Here is a 21,033-nt window from a genome sequence, read left to right as displayed (position 1 = left end):
GCCCATAGTTCACCACTTACACATTGAAAGGCATCTGGATTGTTTGAGTTTTGAGGTATTAGGAATAAAGCTGCTGTAAATATTAGTATACAGGTATTTTTGTGTGTGTGTGTGTGTGAACATAAGCTTTCACTTCTCCAGGATAAATGCCCAGGACTGCAATGGTTGGATCAAGTAATATTAATAGTTGCATGTTTAGCTTTTCTTAAGACCCTGCCAACTTGTTTTCCAGAGTGGTTGTCTCATTTTACAATCCCACCAGCAATATGTGAGTGACCTAGTTTCACCACAGCCTTGCCAACGTTGTTGTGATTTTTTATTTTAGATCTTCTAATAAGCATGTAGTGATATCACATTGTGATTTCAATTTGCATTTACCTAATAGCTAATAATGTTGAACATCGTTTCATGTTCTTATTTGCCATCTGTATATCTTCTTCTGTGAAATGTCTCTTCATGCATTTTGCCTATTGTCTAGTTTAGATTTTTAAAATTTGCTTACTACTGGGTTTTGAATGTTTTTTATATATTCTAGATATTAATCCTAATTTGTTAATTACAGATATTTTCTCCTAGTCTATAGCTTGTCTTTTCATCCTCTTAACATGGTTTTCCTGGAGCAAAAGTTTTTAGTTTCGATAAAGTCCAGTTTATCAGTTTTTCTTTTTATGGATCTTGCTTTTGGTGTCAAGTATGAAGCATCTTTGCCTTGCTCTGCATTTTGAAGATGTTCTCCTGTGCTTTTTTCTAAAAGTTTTAGTTGAATTTTTTGCACTCAAGTCCATCATCATTTTTAGGTAACTTTTATATAAAGTATGAGTCTTAGGTTTGTTTTGTTATCTATAGCTGTTCAATTACTGTAACACTGTTGCCTATTCTGCTAAAAGCAAGTTTTTTTGACTACTATAGCTATGCAGCAAGTCTTTAAATTAGGTGAACTGATTTCTCCCAGTTATTTTTTTTTAATTAATAGAACTTATTTTGTTGAGAGGACCTAAGTTTATAGAAAAATTGTGCAGAAAGTGCAAAGAATGACCACATACCCCTCTCAACCCCTCCTCCACAGTGTCTCTTGTTATTAATGTTTTGCATTAAAGTGGTGCATTGGTTATGGTTGGTGTACTAATATTGATATATTAATTAAAGTCTATAGCTTAAATTACTTTTTCTTACAAGTCTATTGCTATTGAAGTATGGTTGATGTATAATATCATATAGGTTACATATGTGTTACATATTATATGTTACATATAATATCATATAGGTTAGTGACTCACAATTTTTGAAGGTTATACTCCACTAATAGTTATTATAAAATATGGGCTGTATTCCCTGTGTTGTGCAATGTATCCTTGCAGCTTATTTTGTACCTGACAATTTGTGCCCCTTACTCCCTGGCCCTATTTTGTCCTTCTCCCGTCCCTCTTCCCACCGGTACCTACAAGTTTGTTTCTGTATCTGTGGGGCTTCCCTGATAGCTCAGATGGTAAAGAACACACCTGCAATGCAGGACACCCGGGTTCGATTCCTGGGTGGGGAAGATCCCCTGGAGAAGGGATAGAAGTCCGCTTCTTCTTTGCTGCATTCACTATCCTGTTTTCCTCCTTGGGAATCTCTGTTGTCTGGCCCCATTCGTGCTCTCAGCGAGGCCTTACGTGCTAGAGTCAGCTCTGCGGTGCTGACTGGCGCTCTGGGTTTTGGGTTTTCAGGTCGGTGCCCCGCCTCGACTGTGTGACGTGCTGCAGATGCTGCGGGCGGAGAGGGACCAGTGCCTGCGGGAGCTCTCCCGGGAGAGCGCGGAGCATCCAGCCCCAGGTGCGTGCCTACCTGCGTCCACTCCGGGATGTGCGCGTGTCCAGTTCCACTGGGTTGGTGGGAGGTGGGGTCTGGACCAACTGTATTCTTTCAGGCAGTAAGCAGAGGGGAACAGTCTAGAGTGACCCTGGTGAGCTGGCTACACATGCTGAAAAGCCACATCATCACCCCTCTTTGTTTCTCTGAGTTTATGGGTATAACCAGGGTTTTTGACCCATTAGCTTCTGCATGATGACTTCACCCAGGTGAGTGTTTTGGTGAGAGTTACTTGTCCTGGTGGTGTACCTCTTATCCATTCTCTCACCTCCATTGCTAGTTTGATGGGGGAGGTAACAGAAAGTCAGTGTGGGGTCTGGGAAACTCAGGGTCCATTGCTGGCTGACCCTCACTGGCTGTGTGAATGTGAACAAATTATTTAATGTTCTGAGCCTCACTTTGCTGATCTATAAAACAGAGGTGATAAAGTATGTTAGAATTATAAACATATGTAAGATAAAGATGTTAAATATAGGTGCTTCTTAAAGATTATTAATTTAAATATTAACTATTATTATTAGTCAAGACAGTCAATATTATTAATTTGCTCTTTACATATTAATTTTATTTCTACTCCCTTCCTTCACTTATCTTCTTAGCTTTTACTCATCTAAAGGCAGTGGAGGATGTGGCATTAAGAAAATAACCCTTCACAAATAGTCAAACAAAGGCTTGTACAGACAAGGTCTTCACTGTGCTGGCTACAGTAGCCGACATGTTGAAACAGCCCAAGTGTCTGTCAGCTGAGGAAAGATGAAGATGTGGTCTGTACATACAACAGAATAGTATTCAGCCTGAAAAAGGAGTGAAGTACTGGTACATGCCGCAATGTGGATAAGTCTTAGGTGGTGCTATTGGTAAAGAATCTGCCTGCCAATATAGGAGATGCAGGAGACAAGGGGTTTGATCCCTGAGTTGGAAGATCCCTTGGAGTAGGAAATGGCAACCAACTCCAGTATGCTTGCCTGGGAAATTCCAAGTACAGAGGAACCTGGTGGGCTACAGTCCAGGGGCTCCAAAGAGTCAGACGACCGAGTGACCAAGCGCACAATCACATGATATGATTCTGCTTATATGAAATGCCTGGATTAGACGGTTCACAGAGACAGAAGTCAGATTAGCGGCTGTCAGGGGCCCCGGGGGAAGGGCCTGCGGAGCCCCCGTGTAGGAGCTGCCTCTTGGTGGTGGAAGGTGTAGAACTAGGTAGAGGTGCTGGCCACACAATACCCTGTCCTAAATGCCACTGACTGCACACTTTAAAATGGCTAGTGGTTAATTTCATGTCATATGAATTTCTTTTCAATAGACTTTACTAAAAAGTCTCTTCCAAGTGGCTGCACCATTTAAATTTCTGCCAGTGATGAATGATCATTCCTGTTGTTCTATATCCTCACCAGCATTTGATGTTGTCAGTGCTTTGTTTTGTTTTTTTAATTGTAGTAAAATACCTGCAACAAATTTTACTATCTTAACCATTTTCATTTATTTATTTTTCTTCCAGTTTTATTGAGATATAGTTGACATACAGCATTGCATAAGTTTAAGGTGTATAGCATAATGATCTGACTTACATACATAATTAAAGTATTATCACAGTAAGTTTAGTGAACATCTGTCATCTCATATAGGTACAAAGTTAAGAAATGGAAAAAAACTGTATGATGTGAACTCTTAGGATTATTCTCTTAAGGACTTTCTTACATACCATACAGCAGTGTTAATTATCTTTATCATGGTATACATTTCATCCCTAGTCCTTATAACTGGAAGTTTGTACCTTTTGACTACTTTCATCCAATTCCCCCTAACCCTGCCTCTGGTAACTGCAAATCTGATCTCTTTTTCTATGAATTTGTTTTTGACGTATAATTGACCTATAAAACTGTTTAATTTCTGTTACACAATTAGTGATTTAACATTCTTTACATTTCAAAATGATCACCACTGATGAATCTAGTTATATGATATGTGACCATACAAAGATACTACATAGTAATTAACTATATTCCCCTCTCTGTACATTTCATACCTGTAGCTCATATATTTTGCATCTGGAACATTTGTATCCCTTAATGTCCCTTATCTATTTCTTTCTTCCTCCACCCAGCTTCCCTCTGGCAACTACTTATTTGTTCTCTGTCTGTAACTCTGTTTCTGTTTAGTTTGGTTTGCTCATTTGTTTTGTTTTAGAGATTTCACATGTAAGTGAAGTCATATAGTATTTATCTTTATCTGACTTATTTCACTTATCATAATACCCTCTAGGTCCATGCATGTCGCCACAACTGTTAAGATTTCATCCTTTTTTATGACTGAGTAATATTCCCTTGTATATATACCACATCTTCTTTATCCATTCATCTACTGATGGGTGCTTGGGTTGCTTCCATATCCTGACTATTGTAAGTAATGCTGCAGTGAACATATCTTTTCTAATTAGTGCTTTTGTTTTCTTTGGATAAATACCCAGGAGTGGAATTGCTGGATCACATGATAATTCTATTTTTAACTTTTTGAGGACTCTCCATAGTTTTTCCAGAGTGGCTGTACCAATCTACATTCCCAGCAGCAGTGCATGAGGGTTCCCTTTTCTCCACATCTTTGTGGAGACGCCTGCATTGCAGGCAGATTCTTTACTGTCTGGGCCACCAGGGAAGGCTGATAATATTAAATAAATTCTAAATAAATAAATATTAAATAAACTATTTCTGTCATTTGGATTTTTTTTTTATGGCCATGCCATGTGGCTTGTAGGATCTCAGTTCCCTGACCAGGGATGGAACCTGGGCCCCTGGAGTGAAAGCGCTGTGTCCCTACCACTGGGCCTCCAGGGAACTCCTTGTCATTGGAATTTTCATACAGATTGCATTAAATCTGTAGATCACTTTGGGTAGTATTGACATCTTAAAAATAGTAAGTCATCCAATCCGTGAACACAAAATGTCTTTCCATTTATTTGTGTTTTTAATTTCTTTCAGCAACTTTTGGTAGTTTTCAATGTGCAAGTCTTTCATCTTGTTGGTTAGGTTTATTCCTAAGTATTTTATTCTTTTTAATGCTATCATAAATGGATTTGTTTCTTAATTTCCTTTGTAGGCTATTTCTCATTAGTGTATAGGAATGCAACTAATTTTTGTGTGTTGATTTTTAAAAAATTTTTTACAGTCTTGTGTTCGCTTCCACTGCACAACGCAATCAGCTACAACTACACACATATCCCCTCTCTCTTGAGCCTCCCAACGCCACCCTGCCTGTCTAGATCATCACAGAGCACTGGACTGGACTCCGTGTGTTATATAGGAGCTTCTCGCCAGCTATCCATTTTACACATGACAGTGTACATATGTTGATGCTAGTTTCTGCATTCACCCCCCTCTCCCCTTCCCCCGCTGTGTCCACAAGTTCATTCTCTGCATCTGCACCTCCATTCCTTCCCTGCAAATAGGTTCATCAGTACCATGTTTCTAGATTCCATATGTGTGTATTAATATACAACGTTTGTTTTCACTTTCTGACTTACTTCATTCTATATAACAGGCTCTAGGTTCATCCAGCTCATTAGAACTGACTTAAATTCACTCTTTTTATGGCTGAGTGATATTCCACTGTGTATATGTACCACATCTTCTTTATCCATTCATCTGTTGATGGACATCTAGGTTGCTTCCATGTCTTGGCTACTGTAAATAGTGCTGCAGTAAACACTGGGATACATGTGTGTTTTGGAATTGTGGTTTTCTCAGGATATATGCCCAGTAGTAGGTTTGCTGGATCATATAGTAGATTTATTCCTAGTTTTTTAAGGAATCTCCATACTGTTCTCCATAATGGCTATATCAGTTTATATTCCTACTAACAGTGTAGGAGGGTCTCCTTTTCCTCACACCCTCTCCAGCATTTATTGTTTGTAGATTTTTTGATAATGGCCATTCTGACTGGTGTGAGATGATGCCTCATTATAGTTTTGATTTGCATTTCTCTGATAATTAGTAATGTTTGCGTATTGATTTTATATCTGCCCTGTCACTTTGCTGAATCCACTTCAGAAATCATTAGGGCTTTCTACATGTAAGATCACATTGTCTAAAAACAGATAATTTTACATCTTTCATCTAATTTAGACACCTTTTATTTATTTTTCTTGCTAATTGCTGAAGACTAGGGCTTCCAGTGGGCTTCCCTGGTAGCTTAGCTGGTAAAGAATCTGCCTGCAATACAGGAGACCCTGTTCGATTCCTGGGTTCAGGAAGATCCCCTGGAGAAGGGATAGACTTCCCACTCCAGATTCTTGGGATTCCCTGGTGGCTCAGATGGTAAAGAATCCAACTGCAATGCAGGAGACCTGGGTTCAATCCCTGGGTTTGGAAGACCTCCTGGAGGAGGCCATGGCAACCCACTCCAGTATTCTTGCCTGGAGAATCGCCATGGACAGAGGATCCGGACGGGCTACAGTCCATGGGGTCGCAAAGAGTCGGACATGACTGAGCAATTAAGCAGAGTACAGAGCTTCCAGTACTACGCTGAATATAAGTGGCAAAGGTGGGCATCCTTGTCTTGTTCCTGATCTTACACGAAAAGCTTTCAGGCTTCATCACTGAATGTGATGTTCACGGTGGCCTTTACATATATGACCTTTATTTTATTGCGATAGTTTCCTCCTATTTCTAGTTTAAGTGTTTCTATCATGAAAGGATGTTGATTCTTATCAAATACTTTATCTGCATCTGTTGAGATGATAATGTGTTTTTTGTTCTTTTGTTACTGTGGTGCATCACACAAAGCATCTTTACATGTTGAACCATCCTTGCATCCCAAAGATAGATCCCACTTGGTTATGGTGTAGAATTCTTTTAATGTGCTGTTCAATTCAGTTGCTAGTATTTTGTTGAGAATTTTTATATCATTGTTCATCAGGGATATCGGTCTGTAGTTTTCTTTTCTTGTAGAGTGTTTATGTGTGTTTGGTATCGGACAATGCCGGCCTCATAGAATGATTTTACACGTGCTTCCTCCTTTACAGTATTTTGGGAGTGTTTGATGAGGCTTGGTGTTAATTATTCTTTAAATGTTTGGTAGACTGTATGAGGGTGGCCATCTGGCCTTTCCTTTGTCGGGAGATTTTTTGTTACAGATTAAATCTCCTGACTAGTTAGAGGTCTGTTCTGATTTTTGCTTGCTCCTACCTCCATCTTGGTAGTTTGAGTGTTTCTGGAAAATGATCCTTTTCATCTAACTTACCACCAGGCTTATTCTCTTGCAGTCCTGTTCTCTCCAGGTCATGGCTTTTGCTCATGAAATTCTTGAGCTGTTGGTTATCTACTTTCTTGTTGTCCCCCATGGTGGGGGGACAACAGGCCCGTGACTCCTTTCCCACCCCACCCCACACACTCCCAGGAACCCAGCCACCGCCCGAGCCGCTGTTCCCGCTGGGTCGCTGCCTCCTGTCCTCGGAGCTGTGTCTGCGGGGCTCTCCTCTCTTCTCCCTTCCCATCTGCTCCCTCGCTCCAGGGAAGACAACTGTTTGACCTCTAGTCTAGTCGTGATGGTGGCTGTAAGGCAGAGGCAATCCCATCTCTGTATGTGAATTTCATTTCAGTTTTTAAAATGAAAGAAAAAGGAAGAGGAGTGGAGGTGAGGAGAGGGGAAAGGAGAGGCCCAGGCTTTTAAATTAGGCTGTGTGATCTTGAACAAGTCCTTAATGTCTCCGGACCTCAATCTCCATATCTGTTTTATGGGATTGGTGTGAAATTAAAAACATTCATTCAAAAATATTTAACACTTCTTGTTTTGAGATGAAAATGGTAAGATTGATGTCATGTAGAATCCTCTCTTATGGCTGAGGAATATGTTTTTGTATACGTGGCAGAGACTTGATATGCGAGCTTCATCATATAGGGGTTGCTTTTTCACACATCATGAAAGATCCAGAGCTCGTGCAAAGTTCCTGGGTGTCATCAGATCCCATATTCCTCCTCTCTTTCTGCTCAATGTGTGACGTGCACCTCCGGATCGTAAGTTAGCTGCAGCACCTTGGGAGGAGGGGAGAGTATTTTGGGTGAAGAGAGATGAAAATCATGAGTTCAGATCAAGACACACATAATGGAGACTTCAGAGGAGGATTAGGCTGGGGAACACTTTTGTTTGGGTGGCAACTGAGACTGAGGTTGTAGGAGGAGTGGCCTTGAGATCCCTGCACTTACCCGCCAGGTGCAGCCAGAGGCAGGAGGAAGAAGGTGCCATGGCAAGCAGAGGCCAAGCAGTGCGGATGCTGTGATGTGCTCTGGCCAAGTTACTAGCCCCTGCGTGAGGGATGGGCAGGATGAGAACTTCCTTCCCCTATGCTGGCTGTGGAAGGTGCTTCCGGAGAACCAAACTGGGACCTTATGGCTCAGAGGGGGCCCACCATTGAGTCACAGTCTCCTGAACTCCAGGGCGCCCCCTGCCGCCCCAGGAACAGCAGCTGCCCTCGTGTCCCCAAGGAAAATGTCTAAAATTCCAGTGACAGAGTGTGGGACTTGTATTCAGGCCTTAGTGATAAAGCCCAGAATGTCAGACCCCTGGGAGAGATGATGGTAAACTTCAGCTCACATCAAGAAGTTATAGATGGTTATTTTAAACATTAGCATTTGAAGTGCTTAAATGTTCCATTGTTCCCCAGGGCTCCAGGATGAGGTTCAGCTCCTGACTTGGCCCTTGTCCACTCATCCTCTCCAAATGTTTCCACTTGGCTCAACCAAACTGCTTACAACTTTCTGACTGTCAGTTCTCTCGTGCCTCTGGGCCTTTGCACATACTGAGCCCTCTGCTTTGGCTCCATTTCTTCTTCTCCAGTCCTGTCAGCCTCTCCTCCAGGAAATGATTTCTGCTGGCATAGCTGGCCACCCTGACTTCTGCAGGACCACCCCACCTCCACGCCCAACACTTCTTTCCCTCCTGGCACATATGCACTGCATCGTGGAGATGTGTTTGCTGGACTGGGACAGACTGTGTCACGTTCCTCTAAGACCGAGCACTTGGTGTGTGTTTGTTGATTGACTTATAAGGGGAATGAGTGCAGACCTTTGACTGAGAGTAGAAAGGGGAGGCCTGAAGGAGACAGGCGGAGATGAGGCAGAGCCTCTGTGGAAGAGGACGCGGATGCTCCCAGCTGCCCAGCTCGTCACAGACCAGCCGAGGTGAGTGGTGTGGCCACGTTGCCCATGGCACGTGCTTCCCAGAGCCTGACCTGCCCATCACCCTGTGGGCGCTGACCTCAGATTGCAGGACTGGGGAGGCTGTGAATATGCCCAGGTTGACTGACTTGCAGCAGGTCTGACTGTCCTCTGTCCCCAGAGTCCTACTTGTGCATCCAGGGCTGAGAGGGCTCATTAGGGACTCCCGCCGGGTTCTCCTATGAGCTCTTGAGGAGACCTCACTCTCCCCGTGCAGTGAGGCCATCCATCATTCGCAGTGTTTGCCGCTGTGTCCTGCCAGGCCGGTAAGCGAAGGGGGCCAGGTTGACCCCACCCCAGCACAAAGGCTCAGACCTCTTCGGTCTCTTTTGCATTTTGGCCTTCTGCAGCTTTTATTTAGAAAAAAGTATCTGTTGCTCGGAAAACCTGGTTTAAAAGCCCCTGAGACAGAAGATGTGTGAGGACCCAGCCTCCTGGGAAAGTCTTCAGGCCTGTTCTGCTCAGAGGTTGAGAAAGCTGAACCAGAAAAGCCATCATGGAATTTAGAACGGATGTGGTGGCTGCAGGGGAAGATTCCCTCAAAGAAAGAAATCAGGAGAAACAGCAAAGCCATGGAGCCCTTGAGCAGGCTCAGCCCCGGCATCCCCATCAGAAACTGGCGGGTGGAGGGGCTGGGCTGAGGCTGCCTGGATGTGGGTCCAAGCCCGTAACTCCACTCAGGAGCATGACTCCTGAAGGCCCTCCCTTCCCCCAGGAAGGTTCTGTCTGGTGCCCGAGGCCAGGAGGGGCTGGCAGACTCTCTGTTGGGGGTACAGGGTTAATGGTTAACCTGCCTGGTCTTCCCTGGGGAGGAGGTTAATGTTTGAATGCTAAGAGAGGCCCAGGAAATGCCACTCACCAGGCTGTCACCAAACTCGGCACACTTATCACAGATGAAAAATTAACTCTTCAGCTATTCCGGGCTAGGTGACCAAGGCCTTCCCAGCGTTTCCTGGGAGCATTTCAGGGTCACCCTAATAGCTGCATGGCCTGCCCTACTGGGCCATTTATTACTGTTTTCAGAAGCCGATACCCCCTCAGAGCTGGCTGGTGGAAGGGCTCTGCCTCACCCTAGGGAGGAATGTTCCAGAGACAGGGTGGTCGGACAGACCTGGGCAGGTGCATGCTGTGTCACTTGGGGGCTGTGTGACCTCGGGCAAGAGCCCGGTCCTCTCTGGGTCTTCACGTCCTGGCCTTCAGAGTGGGGACTCACCATCCCCTTTTCCTCGTCTCTTTGCCAGTGGGCTCCCCACTCCCAAAGAACATGGGCTGCCTTCTAAGGGGCTGGGGGGGAGGTCAGTGTGCCTTTTTATTGAGGTGAAATTCACATGATATTAACCATCTTATTGAACAAGTCAATAGCATTTGATGCATTCACAGGGCAACCACCACCTCTATATAGCCCTAAAGCATTCTCTTCTCATCACCCCAAGATAAAACCTGTGCGCATTGCTCCTCATCTCTCTCCTTCCTCTGCCCCACCCTGGCAACCATACATCCACTCCCTGTCTCTCTGCATTCACTGACTTTGTTCGTTTCGTACGAATGGAGTCACAATCTGTGACCTTTGAGTCCATCTCCTTCCACTAATGTTTCCAAGGTTCACCCATGTAGTGGCACATATCAGTATGTCTTACATGCTGGCCTTTAATGCATTTTCTCTAACAAACATTCCAGGTCCTTTTCTGGATTCTCCTGGCCCCTGATGGCCTCTGGCAGACAGACACCCTGGGACAACCCTCACCTTATCCAGAGCTCACCTCTCCCTAAACTTTCCTTGCCACAGCTGACCCTGGCTCATTTTTCAGAAACAAGAAATTTACGTTTATGGAACACTTTGGACATTTTTTTTTTTAGCAACCTATGCAGTTAAGTACTATTACCATCCCACCTCACAGATGAGGAAGTTGAGGCTCTTAGAGGTGCGGGATCACCCAGTGCTGAAAGAGGACTCTCAGCCCATATCTTTTGACTGCAAATCCTGAGGATTGTTTGTTTTGTGATCCAGACTGAACTGTGAGTGACTGATATTCTCATTCTCCCCAAGAAGATTTTGCATTTGAAAAAAGAAAAAAATAAAGGAAGAGAGAGACTGTTGGTGCCAATGAATGTCTAATTAGAGTGAGAGACAGCGTGAAAGGAAGCGTTTCAGCTGGAGGAGGGAGAGCTTGTGGGTGGTTGAGGAGGCCTCTGCGGGGCCAGTGCAGTTTGTACAGTCTGGGAAGGAGGAGGCTCAGGATCAGTGCTCACAAGCTCAGAAGCACTTGCCTTGGGCAAGCCTCTTGGAGGGAGAAGAACCGACCTACCCCAGGGAAGCGGCACCCAGCCTCCACTCAGAGGGTCTGTATCTCATCCATTGCAGCCTCCTGACTGCACGACCCTCTCTGCTTGGATTCTCTCAGTAGTGGAGAGCTCACTACTCCCCAAGATAGTTCATCCCGAGGAATAGCTTGTGCTTCTCAGTTTAAAGAGAAGCACCCCAGACTCTGTTGTGCCTGCCTCCTGTGCTGTGCTTGTTAAGGCCTTTGCCCCTGGGCCTCCAGTTCCTCTGACCCCACCCTGACCACCTCTGTGTGTGGTCCAGCCATCACAAGCAGGGCAGCACGGTCCCGACCTAAATACTGTAGGTCAGGTCATTCACACAGCCAAGGAGACCTCCTTAGGGTGCCCTTGGGGTGGGCTGAGGAAGGCAGAGGGGGCTTGATGAAGCCAGGAAACTGGCTGTTGGCTATGCTTGTCTGGATGTGTCCCCATAGCCGTTTCCCCTCTGGGTTTTCCCACTGTCTGGGGCAAATGGGCAGCAGGGCCCTTGAGCCTCTTTCAGGAACCTTCTGTTCCCTGCTTATCACATCACTCTTGTCTCCCTAGTCTGAGTGAAGTCTTGCTCTGTATCTGTTTTTTCAGAGTTATGATTGCAAGATTTTTTTTCGCAATCAAGAAAATCAAAATTATGATTTTCTTAAGAATTATGATTGCACTAGAATTCCTCTTTATCCCCCTGCCCCAGGGGCCCTTTGGAAACAGGTCATGGAGATTGTAAGTTTTCCTGCCTTCTCGGAGGCTGTGAACCAGTAATCTGAGAAGGAAGGGGAGAAAAAAGGGAAAAAAATACCAGGAGGAAAAAAAGATCCACTGCACACACACGTCATTTGCTTCCCACCAAAATTCTGGGTGGCATTATTTTATAGAAGAAGGAGGGGCTCATACATGTAAGTGGTGTGTTCAGAGCTCACTCTGTCCCCACCACACTTCACCTCTGCCCAGGACCCCACACTCTGCCGCGGGCACTGGGCAGGCACCCCCTGCTGCCCACGTGGCATTAGTGGCCCGATGGTGTGTCTTTTCTCGTTTCCCTAGTTGAACTTCCCCCGTCTTCCCTCCCACCCCCTCCAGCAAGGTGGTCAGTGTTGACAGGTGACCTCAGAGATGGTAGAGGGGCAGGGGAGGCCCGCAGCCTGCCCTCCCTACTGGCTCAGTAACAGTAGATCTGCTTACAAAACTCCTCCATCTCTCGTGGGTCCCCCTCAACCCCGACGCAGGCACTGAGCTCTGCAGCTCTGGGTCTAAAACTCCCAGCCCTCCCCTAACCCGGTGACCTGAGTACCGTGCCCGGGCCCCCGGGGAGGCCAGACCAGGACGCCATGCCACCTGTCTCGTGCTCCGCCTGTGCAGCCGTCCCTCACTCAGGGCAGGAGCCTGTAGGGAGTGGGGCCCACGGCCCTCCGTTCACACCCTGGGGCAGTGCAAAGGGGGTCCCTGCAGGTAGTCAGCAGGCCAGTCTGCTCCCTGCTCCCCCGGCCGTAGACCTCCCAGCCCACCTGCACCATGCACCGTCTGTACTGTGGTCTCCCTAGTGTTTTTCCCTTTATATCAATGGGTTGACTCTTTTTTTTCATCATGCTGTACATTAGATCTTAGACTTACTCATCATATACGGCTTCCCTGGTGGCTCAGTCAATAAAGAATCTGCCTGCAATTCAGGAGACCCGAGTTCAATCCCTGGGTCAGGAAGATCCCCTGGAGAAGGAAATGGTAACCCACTCCAGTATTCTTGCCCGGAGAACTCCATGGATAGAAGAGTCTGGTAGGCTACGGTCCATGGGGTCGCAAGGGTCAGACATGACTTAGCAACTAAACCACCACCATAACTCCAACTCTGTAATCTTTGACCAAGCTCTCTGTCTTCCCCCCAACACCCGCCCCTGGTAACCACCGGTTCTATTCTCTGCTTCTATGAGGTTAACTTTTTTGGATTCCACACACCAGTGAGATGATAACAGTGTTTGTCTTTCTGTGTCTAGCTTTTTTCACTGAGCATAATGTCGTCTAAGTTCATCCATGTTTTCACACATGGCAGGATTTCCTTTTAAAAAATTAAAAAATTTTTAGGCTGAATGATATTTCATCATGATTTTCTTTATCCGATTCATCCTTTGATGGACACTAAAGTTGTTTCCATACTTTGGCTATGGCAGTAATGCTGCAGTGAACATGGGGCTGCAGATAGCTCTGGAGACAGTGATTTCATTTCCTTCGGATGTGTGTCCAGTAGTGAGATTGCTGGATCATTTGGTGGCTCTATTTTAATTTTTTGAGGAAGCTCCACTGTTTTCGCCAGTGGCTGCACCAACTTGCATTCCCACCAACAGTGCATGAAGGTTCTCTTTTTTAAACTGACTTTTTTTTTTTTTAACTTAGCCTCATCCTAAATAGCAGTAACTACAAAATCACGGCTGTGATATACCTGTTGTATAACCTTTTAATGCATAGTAAATTCTTTTTAAAAAGGTGTAACTATTAAAATTAAAAGTGTTCAACCATGTACCAGCCACCCAAGCCTACCAGTGAGATGTGCTCCTCGCATGCTGGGCCAGGTCTGGTCCAGTGCTGAACCTGTGCTGACAGCGAGGCCACGGCTGGGGGAGGCTGGCCATGTCTCAGGGCTTGGGACATGCGCAGTACCGTGTGGAGTTGGTGTCCAGGCCTGCTGCCACCAATGGTCCGCCTGGAGGTGGGATCCGAGCTCCACCAGTGCTCCACCAGCACTTTGCCTCTTGGGGCCTGGGTTCCTCATCTCTACTTGGGGGCAGTGACCCTGCTCGACCCCTGCATTGTACAGCACCAGCCTGGACAGCCCCTTCCCAGCCTTTTCTTCCCCCTGGCCAATAGGAAGGATATGGGCATGAGCCAGCTGTGGAAACGGTCCCTCTCGCTCTCACCCCCCGTCAGCTCCTCCCTTGCTTTCTGCCAGCACCAGGCCATTGTCCCTGTGGGCCAGACCTGATATGACCCAGCTCAGGAAGCTTGCCAGATGCCCTGGCACCCTTCCCATCTGTCTGGCTGGCCGGACGTGGGTTGGGTTGTCCGGCCTCAGGGACTCGGGCCAGTGCCCTGGCTGACCTGACCAGCCTCTGTCCTGAAGCCACGGCTCCCAAAGTGAGGGAAGAGGCTCCTTCGTGTGCCCGCAGCGGGCAGCGCCCCCAGCGCTTCTAGGAGGAAGGGCGGCTGCATTGTAAACGGGGCTTCTGCGGAAGGAGGCAGGATGTGGGGTGCTGTGCCAGAGAGGAGGCACCCTGTGCCCCTCTGCCCAGGGCCTCTCAGGACCACGTCACTGTCCCAAGGGCATCTGGGGAGGCGAGAGTCACTCAGGGGCCTGGCGAGCCACGCCCATGGCGGGAACCTGGAGGACCGGTGCCCGGACAGTGCAGAACCTTCCTGTGTGCCCTGGGGAGGTTCCAGAAGAAAGAAGGTCCAGCCCACCCTCTTTCGGTGCACACGGTGAGAGTTGGGGTGGAGGCTCTGGAACATCCAAGGGGGTTCTCATGCCCCACTTTCCTCAAAGAACTCAGACCCTGGTCCTTGGCCCCCTGGAAGCTTCCACTGTCATTGTAGGAGCGCCATCAGGCCCCACTCTGAGTCCCCGTGGCATTCTCCTCCTCTGTCCTCTCCCCCATTGCTCAGGGCCACAACCTCCCGGGGCTGCTCTGCCCCAGCCAGGCATCTTTCCCTAAGAAACTGGGGCTGGTGCCTCCGGAGACAAGCAGGTGGGCAGAGCCCATGAGGTGGCACCCAGGAGCCTGGCTGGACAGTTACCTCACAGCCCTTCCGTTTCCTGGCTGGGTGACTCTAGGTACCCACCTCCTTGCTTTATTGCTTCATTTGTAAATGAGGGCAGAGTCAGATCCCTTGCAGCACTGCTGTGGGTGGAATGCCCTCCTGTGTGGAAAGCACAGAGCGACTCCTGCTGGCATCAAGCAGAGCTGGCAAGCAGAGGACGTGGGATTCAGAAATCATGTGTGGCATCACAGCAAAAGCCCATTTACAAGGAGTGGGTGATGAGGAGGGGAACAGGGGCCGGAGACTCGGGCATCCATCCTTTCCTTAGGCGCTTGTTGAGTGCTTGTGCCATGCCCAGTTCTGTGGGCACAGGCCTCCAGCGGTCATGAATCAGACTGGTTCCTGCTCTTTAGATCCACTGCCCGGGGCGGGGAGCCGTTTGCACCCAGGCACCAGGAGGAGCCCCGCCCCCTCCAGCCATGACCTCCCCTGGCCTCTCACAATCATCTTGGATGGGCTCCTGGAGCCCAAGGCTGGTGTGATCCCAGAAGAAGGGGCCTCTGCGGTGGGAAGGGAGGGATGCAGTATGAAGATTCTCAAAGCAAAACCTAATGAAACACATAGAGAACACCAGTAGCCTGTAGATTCCTGGGGCTCAGGACAACTGAATCAGAATCTCCCCAGTGACACAGATGTCCACTGCAGAATCAGTACCTCTAAAGTGGGACAGATCGCCAGGGAGACTTCACGTGGAGGGGATAAAAGTGTCCAGGAGGATGCTGAAACTTTGAGCCTGGTTTTATTTCATGCCTGAAAAGAGACTCTTACTCTTTATAAAAACTGGGAATTAACCAGCTGGGTAATCCAGGGACCCCTTCAGACTGCACCTATCCACCAGTCCCTGGAGCTAAAAATTGCCCTGCAGGTCAGAGGACCCAGCTGGGTCCCCCCCTCCCCCAATGCCAGGGTAAAACAGAAAAGGACTTGGTGACGAAGAGGATTGGGGAGGATGGCAGGAGGGAGCTGCCATTCCCTGGCACCCAGTGAGTGCCAGGCTTTCCACGTGGAGGTGATCTCTTCCCCTGGACAACCTCAGGAGGGCTTGGGCAGCAAGGTGTGGTGGGGAGGATTGGAACCCAGGTCTCTGGGACTCAAGAATCTTGAGTTCTTTCTGAAGGCTGTGGGCTCCAGGGTGCTGTGGTCTGCTTTATGTTCCCCAGACGGGATGCAAGGTGACTGCGGACCTCACGGTATCACCTCTATTTCCAGGGTGCTCCAGATCTTCCTGGGTGATGTCCTCCCAGGTGGCATGGGCCCCCGGAAGTCTGTCACAGGACCAGTTTCTCTGGTTTTCCTCCCCCGGGATCCACTGTGGGAGAATTGGTGGCTGGTTCTGTTAAATGATAATTTTTAACATTGTACTTAAGTAATGAGAGAACCAGTAATACATTAACCACCGGTTCACAGGAGAATTCAAAGTACTGTACATATAAGGCAAGTAGATGCAAAACTGGCTGAAAACGATTTTGTATAAATTCTAGATAATTGATAGTCATGCAAATGCAAAGAAAGTGACAGAAATGTGGATCCCACATTTCTCTGGACAGGAATCATTAGCACGGCCATCAGTTATCTACAATTTATAGAGTTGCGAAATAGCTCAAAGACACAAAAGGCCGGAGAACCTCAGAATCAGGTAAACCAGAAGGCCGTGCTTAAGACAGCGCCTAGTTTTGCACTGCGGACACCCAATAATTTTTTTTATGTCAAAGTCTGTCAGTTACCCGAAGTGGGCCACTGATCTGGCTCTGAGCTTCCCAGCAGCCAAACAAAACAAAAAGGAAGCAACCTCAAATTCAGTGTCCATAAGGACAGATTTATACTTGCTGTTCACCGTAAGTGCAGCTTTGCGTCGCATTGAGACCAGACTATCCTTGGGAGGGATGTGGGGGGCAACACCAGGTGCAGGTGCTGGGGGTGTGCTAGGCTGTGGCGGTGGCGGGGCGGGGGGTGCGCGGGGCGTCCACGTTGAGACCCTGTCTGATGCTGCTGCTCTTCTTGGCAGGCTGCCGGGGGCTGTGGGACAACACCAGCTGCTGGCCATCCTCTGCACTGGGACAGACAGTGGAAGTGGCATGCCCGCGGTTCCTCTGGATGCTCGTGGGCAGGAATGGTAATAACTCAGCCCGGGGGTCTGACTGGGAAGCTGTTGGGCAGCCTTCCGGGTGGGCCTTGGGCTGGAGGCATGCGGCCAAGACTTCTCTGGGGGCAGGGAGTGAATGGGAGGCTGGGAGTGGTCCTTGCTGGCGACTGGAAGCCTCGCTTGGGGGTGTGTGGGGTGGGCTGAGTTGTTGGTGCCAAGCAAGGGGCCAGGGGGCTAAGTACCAGGGAAGGGGTGAAGGAGGCCAGGCCTGCTCCCCTCTGCCCTGTGTTCCCACTGAGGGGCTCCCCTCCTTCCTTCCACATTTCTGGCCCCTTAGCACCCGGGGCCCTTGCTCCAGCCCTTGTGTCTGGGTCCCGCTTAGCCTGGGCTGGCCTTCCGGGACACTCACTTCCTCCGTGCCCTCTCTACTAGGCCCTGCGGATGAACTCTGCCCTCTCTGGAAGCTTCTGGTCTCCTGGGGGATCTCTCACCCGAGCAAAGCTGCAGTTTATAAGGATTTCCTTAATTTCAGACGAGGACGTGAGGAAGTTGTCTCAGACAGGGAACACTTAGGGACTAACAGGGGCTAGGACTGGACCAAACCCTGTCATGTACTAGGCATTTTTACAGATTTAAACTTCAGTTGTCACAAAATCCCTGCAAACCACAGACCTTTTCTCTCCACTTGGCCCAGTTAAAGAGCAAAAATAACAAGGTCTGAGAGGGGTTTAGCCTTGGCCTCAGATTCACAGCTGGGAGGTGGGGAGACAGGGGCTGCAGTTTCCTCTCTCGGCCACCTGGTGTCACTGTGGGGCTGCGGGATCCGCCCACCTGCCCGGTCTCACGGAGGCGCTGCCCTCTGGGGTCCATGCTAGGGATCCAGGGCCTGGTTGGGGGATGAGGGTCGGCGGGGATCATCTCAGCCTGGGGCCGACTGTGCTCACACCCAGCTGCGGGCCCAGGGGACTGGCCAGCCCAGGAGCATAGGTCAGGACCAGTCCAGCCTCAAGTTGCTGAGAGCCATCTGTCCTCTATCTGCTCTCTCCCCATAAATCCACCTTGGGTCTGGAGTCTGAAGAAAGGCTCCTCAATAGCATCCCAAGGGTTCCAGGGCTTCCCACCCCAAGAAAGGAAGGTGTGTCCAGTGAGAACAAGCTGGTGCTCCAGACTCAGCCCTTTGAAAGAAGAAAAAAAGTAGAATAAACTCACTCTTTCTCAGGGCACCCACTACATGGGCCCAGGCAGAATGTCTGTGTGGCTGCGAAACCACAGGCTGGATTCTGTACCCAGATACTTGTGTGTCTGTGCTGGAGCCTAGAATATTCCGTCTAGGGTGCATTCCTTTGATTCTTAAGAGGGCCCTGGTCTTCCAGTATTTCTTCTTTAAAAACACACTTCCTGAGTGGGGTCAGACCTTGGCTTTCTCTCCCTTCTGTCTTAGTGGGGGATGGGAGCCTTGCAGCAGCAGAGATTCCTAACCTGATGAGGCTTTAGAGAGTCAGATAAAAGCTTTGACCTGGCTCTTCCCCTGGACTGCTTGCGTGTGCATGCGCACACAGACACACATATGCACAAAAGTACTGACCGTACTTTTGGGGACCCTTGAAGTGGTCACTGACCTGAACCTAGGTCAGAACGCCTGACATATTAGGAATTAAACCCAGGGGGAGTGGATGGGAGCCCATGGGAGCCCACACCTCGTCTCCTCTGCGGTTCTACTAAGAGCCATGTCAGCGGGGGGCTCCGCCTTGTTCACTGCCCTGGGCACCTGGCCTGCATCTTACGCAGCGTTGTCGTGGGAATCCTGCTGGGTCGGTGAGGAGAGGTGTCCAGACAGCCAGCCCAGCCTCCAGGGATACACTGTCTGATAACCACTTCTGGATTCCAGGGAGTGTGTGTGCTTTTATTTCAGTTTCTTGTCCAACCAGCTGCCCTTTGACCACCATTCTTTCCTCTCTGACAACCTAGCTTTCTTGATTTAATAACAGAAAGCTTCCACTCATCTCCTAAATTCCAAGACCCCAGGCCCCACCATTTGTGGTCTAGTTCAGAAAGGCCAGAGGCAGAAGGGAAGTAGCCCTTCTGTGTCCAGCACCAGCTCCTTCTCTGTGTCCCTCTCTGTGTCCAGCACCAGCCTGGGTTTCCTGCCCCGTCCTGCAGTGTAGGTGATTATCCCATTTGGTACAGAGAAGTGATGCACCTCCGGGCACGCAGCAGCCAAGAGCCAGTGCTGGGTTTCGAACTCAGATCTGGCTGGTTCTTGACCCGAGCGCCAGGTCTCCTGAGCCGTCATAGACCTGGCATGCCTAGAGCCCAAAGGCCACGGTCTCCTGCTGGAGTTGCCTCTGGGATCTCAGGGACGGGGCAGGCAGGAGGGTGGGACAATGACGGGCCACGTCGTGGCTGGCTCTGCTGCCCAATTCTGGGCCTTGGTTTTCTTGTCTGTGAGACAGGCCAGCAAAACCTCCCTCAGAGGAGTGCCGTTAGGATCAGCGTGTTAACACAGTGGCTGGTTCTAGAAATGGCCACCATGTTTCTCCAGCTGAGTGGAAGCTGTTTGGTCCTCAACCCCGAGAGACGGTGGCCTAGGCCATGGGGCCAGTCAGCGAGAAACACACCAGGCCCAGCTCGGGTGGCTGGGGAGCCCCGACAGGATACTGGTTGGAGCAAAAGGAGCAGCAGGGCTCCTTTGTACAGAGCTGGGGTCAGCCTCCTGCGGCCTCGACAGCAGCCAGACCTGGGGACCGGAACTCGGCCCCCCTGGCAGCCCAGGGTGGGGGATGCAGCCGAGCTGAGCCAGTCACTGCAGGCGGGGAGGCCCCCGCACGGCTTTCCCAACTTCTGTCTTGGCCTGGCAGCTCCTCTACCCGAGTCTTTGGGCTCTCACTCTAAAAAGCTCCACCTGGGTAAGCTCTTCCGTCTTCCCTTGTGAAAACGCTTAGAGCAGGCCCTTCCTCCTCCCTCATTTGTTTTCCTAGCCAGCCAGCCCACAGATGTTTGATGAGCAAGGGCTCTGGGGAGCAGGCCCTAGAGAGCCCCTGGGGTCTCTGGGAGGGGAGGCAGGGGAGCCACGGTCGCTTCCGTGTGAGAGGGGCACACTAGCCTTGAGAGACAGAGGGCTGCAGTGACCTTGTGGTTTATAGCACAGAGCAGCGCCGAAGGGCGGCTCCCTGGGAGGGTATACGTATTAGCTCCGCTGATTTTCAGACACTGGGGAGCAGGGTGTGAAGTTATGTATAAAGTAGAACTTCTGGGACTTCCCTGGTGGTCCTATGGCTAAGACTCCACACTCCCAGTGCGGGCGGAACGGGTTTGATCCCTGATCAGGGAACTAAGATCCTGCATGCTGCAAGGCCAAATAAATAAATAGAACTTGTTAGTGCAGGAGTAGAGCCAGGAGCCTGTGAAAAGTTAATTATGGGTGTGGCCAGGTCCTCACCAACCAGGCAGATTTCTCTGGGGGGCTCACCCATTAGATGGCTGTCCCTCAGTTGGTAAAGAATCCGCCTGCAATGCAGGAGACCTGGGTTCAATCCCTGGGTTGGGAAGATCCCCTGGAGAAGGGAAAGGCTACCCACTCCAGTATTCTATCCTGGAGAATTCCAGCCCATGGGGTCCCAAAGAGTCAGACACGATTGAGGGACTTTCACTTTTCAGGGCCTGGGGGCAGGAAGGGCAGAGTAAGAAAGGGGGTTAGTACAAAGCCTGTGGGTAAGAATATAGGCCTGAGCCCCGGGGTTCAAATCTCATGTTCTACATCGACTGGAGTGT

At 49.0% G+C, this 21,033-nt stretch overlaps 1 protein-coding gene across 1 annotated transcript in view; it reads left to right on the top strand.

The window, feature by feature from the left end:
• SCTR (secretin receptor) overlaps positions 1-21,033 on the top strand; it is a 67,756-nt gene that overhangs the window by 11,589 nt on the left and 35,134 nt on the right. Inside the window, exons 2-3 of the mRNA XM_043894675.1 lie at positions 1,710-1,815; positions 17,185-17,292. Of these exons, the coding sequence (XP_043750610.1) occupies positions 1,710-1,815; positions 17,185-17,292 (214 nt within the window). The remainder of the gene's footprint in view (positions 1-1,709; positions 1,816-17,184; positions 17,293-21,033) is intronic.

This window comes from Cervus elaphus, chromosome 33, assembly GCF_910594005.1.
Source record: "Cervus elaphus chromosome 33, mCerEla1.1, whole genome shotgun sequence".
Classification (NCBI taxonomy): Eukaryota; Metazoa; Chordata; class Mammalia; order Artiodactyla; family Cervidae; genus Cervus; species Cervus elaphus.
The sequence above is the reverse complement of the archived record's forward strand: the minus strand, read 5'-3'. Positions and strand labels throughout refer to the sequence as shown.